Raw genomic sequence first — 3,220 nt, forward strand, 5'->3', positions numbered from 1 at the left:
ACACGATAAACACCGTAAACAAATCTGATTATTGTCGCTTATTTGTAGTTTAAGCGAACGCGGAGAGGCGAATGCGCGCATGCGCGCGTGTGCAGCGGGTTAATGTCATTAAGGAGCATCAACAGCATCATCATCAGGAGCAGCTGCAGCGTGTGCAGCCTGTGGTCAAAGGAAGGCAGGGCGCGCACGTTGAGACATTTTTATGCGTGCACGCAGGCCAAACTTAATTAATTCCTCGCGTACACGCAAAACCTAATTTTGGTTTGTGGATTTTATTATTTGCTAGAACTAATGAAATACGTGTTAATTTCACGAAAACCCCCTCTTTTTTTTAAAATGGCACCATGCACATTTGGCAGCTACGTGGAGCGCGCGCGCGTCTGCCTGCCTGCCGGTTTCAAAGCCTCCCCGTTTGTGCGCGCGTGTGTCTGTGTAATGGGGGCCGTGTGGGATATGACTTATCACATTGTATGACACCGAACAATAAACTTAAACCAATTTATGAAGCTTCAATGCGTTTATGGTTAGCCTGTCGTGGTTGCTCGGTTGTCTCCGCAGCCAGCTCCCTCTCTAGTCCTATACATCAAACTGACGCTCACTCTGGTGACATCTCCGTAAAAGTGATCGGAATCAAATCAAAGCTTTTAATCTCACCAATCACCGTCACATCTGGACGTTTCCCCTCACATAAAGACTTCTGTGGCTGAGCCGCGGATGGTTCCAGGAGCTCGCAGGGACACTATTGACCGGTTATGGAGCATTATTATTATTATTAGTATTAGTATTATTATTATTATTTGGGGGGTGAATCTGTTTGTGCATATTTCAGTCGCCTGTGACGATATTAAGCAGACCGTTATGGCTTAAAGTCGTCACATATGTCTTAATATCGCAAAAAACGCTTCACTAGAACCTCCCAGAACAGCGAGGATGTCTATCCCGAGGGTGTGTTTCTCAAGCACGGCGCACATTTTCTTTATAAAATTAGCTTCTTTGTATTCATGTTTTAAAAATAAAATGTTTCCAAGCTTGTAGGCCTGATGTGTTGTTTGGCTACATTCGTGCTTTACTTTAGTTCCTAGAAGACCCATCCTAAATAAATAAATAAATAAAAATCACAGACAAGGTTTCCAAAGCGATCATGCATATTCTGTAAGGTCCAAGTTTTTTCAGAGCGAGTGGCTTCAAAGTATAGCTAGGAGTAAAAAAATGAATAAAAATGTATTCATTTAGTTGTTCAAATAATTTCCACCTGTAAACTTTATTCACCAGCTGGATTTTTCATTCAAACAGCTGGAATGAATTAAGCTAAGCACCTACATTAATTTCATTAGTAACACCTGTGTTCGCCCAGGCGACAGGTAGGCCATTACTATGACGTAAACACTGATTGTAGTGTCACGTCAGTAAAACTCTGAAACAGAGACGTTCGGTTTTGGTCACATTACGGCTGAAAGAAAAACTCTGAACTCACCGGAATCACAAACGTCCGATTAAGGATGCACGCGCTGTAATTCTTTTTAGACGCGCGCGATTTAACTCCGCTGACACCTGCTAGCTCGCGATGCTGTGGGCCGCGTGGGCGGTGCAGAGAGCGGTGGGAGGGGAGCAGAGGGGAGGGGGGCTGTCCGTGTCCGTGCTCGCTCACTGGTGGCATTGTCATGGAAACAAGACCACCGCCTTCGCTATTGTCTCGCGCTCTGCCAAGTTTATTATAAACAGCGCGCGAGCCGCTGCGCGCTGTCAAACGGAGCGCGAGCGCAGAGCGAACCTCAGTCCAGGGAGGGGAGCCGAAGAGACGGACAGAGAGAGGGGAGAGTAGGGAGAGAGAGCGGAGCTGCAGAGAAAACATCTGGATTACTTACCAGCCGCGTGACGGTGACATACAAACCTTAAAGCCCACAAAAGCCTGGAGAAACAAACCAACCGCGCCAGGAGATTCTGGAGAAAAAAGTCCAACTCTGACTGGTTTAAACGACTCACAGCAATCCCAGAAACTAACAGCAGCCGCAGACCCGACTGAAGCCGCCCTGACCCGAGTTTCCAGCGCACTTCTTCACAGACCGGTGTCTGCGCCGGCTGACCTCCATGTATAAGATGGATTACTCATACCTGAACTCCTATGACTCCTGCATGGCAGCCATGGAAGCGTCGGCCTACGCGGACTTCAGCTCCTGCAGTCAGGCCAGCTCCTTCCAGTACAACCCGATCCGGAGCGGCCCTTTCTCCAATCCTGGCTGCACTCCCCTCAGCACGACCAGCTGCACACTGGGAGCCCTGCGAGAGCACCAGCCCACACCTTACTCCTCAGGTACAGGAACCTCTCCTTGTGTTCCCGTTTCAAGGTCTCCGCAAGATTTCATTAAGACACCAAAAGATCGGCAAGAGAAGGGCGAAATATATGATCATATTTAAATTTTTTATATGACACACATTTTAAACCCGAGGCCTTTTTCCAAACTATCTTTATTTTAGTGGAAATGACTAATTAAATATCATGCTTATGAAGGAGATGATGATGAAATAATAATAATAATAATAATAATAATAATAATAATAATAACAACAATAGAAAAGGCGAATCATTCTTTATTTTTAGCGGGGATAATTATATCATTATTTAAACAAGTAATTAATGTTTGTTGTTCCGCAGTGTCTGTGGATTTTAACTGACTAAAGTGCTGGAGAATCTTATAGTTTCTGTTTGCATTAACAATCTTAGACGGCGAATTATTTTTGTGGCAAAACTCTGTATAAATTAATCCAATAACCCGGCTTATTTAAGCTTATAACAAGGTGATTTTGATTTATTTTTTTTCAGTAAGGAAGAATGGTTAACACTTAAAAATGGGTATTAATAGCTTTTTAAAAAAAAGAGAATAAACCAACAGTTAATGGATTTTTCCCACTAAACATTTTATTATAAATCAACCGATTGTACAGCCTCCCGGAGTCCGGGTTGGTGTGGCGGATGGGTTTAAAACCAATTAATCAATTAATCCTCCTTATTCAGTAACCTTACAAGAGCTATTTTTTATTTATTTTTAATAACTATTTTAAGAACAGAAAATTTCCCAAAACTTTTTTTACAAAACAAAAATAAACGTAATATATATATATATACACACACACCCAGCACGCCCCTGCGGGCGGTTTATCCTTCAAGCTCGGGTCCTCTACCAGAGGCCTGGGAGCTTGAGGGTTCTGCGCAGTATCTTAG

General features: G+C 43.6%; 1 protein-coding gene across 1 annotated transcript in view; it reads left to right on the plus strand.

The window, feature by feature from the left end:
* Positions 1 to 1,725: 1,725 nt before the first annotated feature.
* Positions 1,726 to 3,220, plus strand: part of phox2a (paired like homeobox 2A) — a 3,105-nt gene continuing 1,610 nt past the window's right edge. The window contains exon 1 of the mRNA XM_005746926.2: positions 1,726 to 2,311. Coding sequence (XP_005746983.1) covers positions 2,089 to 2,311 — 223 coding nt within the window. The 5' untranslated portion in view covers positions 1,726 to 2,088. The remainder of the gene's footprint in view (positions 2,312 to 3,220) is intronic.

This window comes from Pundamilia nyererei, unplaced genomic scaffold (genome assembly GCF_000239375.1).
Source record: "Pundamilia nyererei isolate P.nyererei 1_Seehausen unplaced genomic scaffold, PunNye1.0 scaffold00185, whole genome shotgun sequence".
NCBI classification, from domain to species: Eukaryota; Metazoa; Chordata; class Actinopteri; order Cichliformes; family Cichlidae; genus Pundamilia; species Pundamilia nyererei.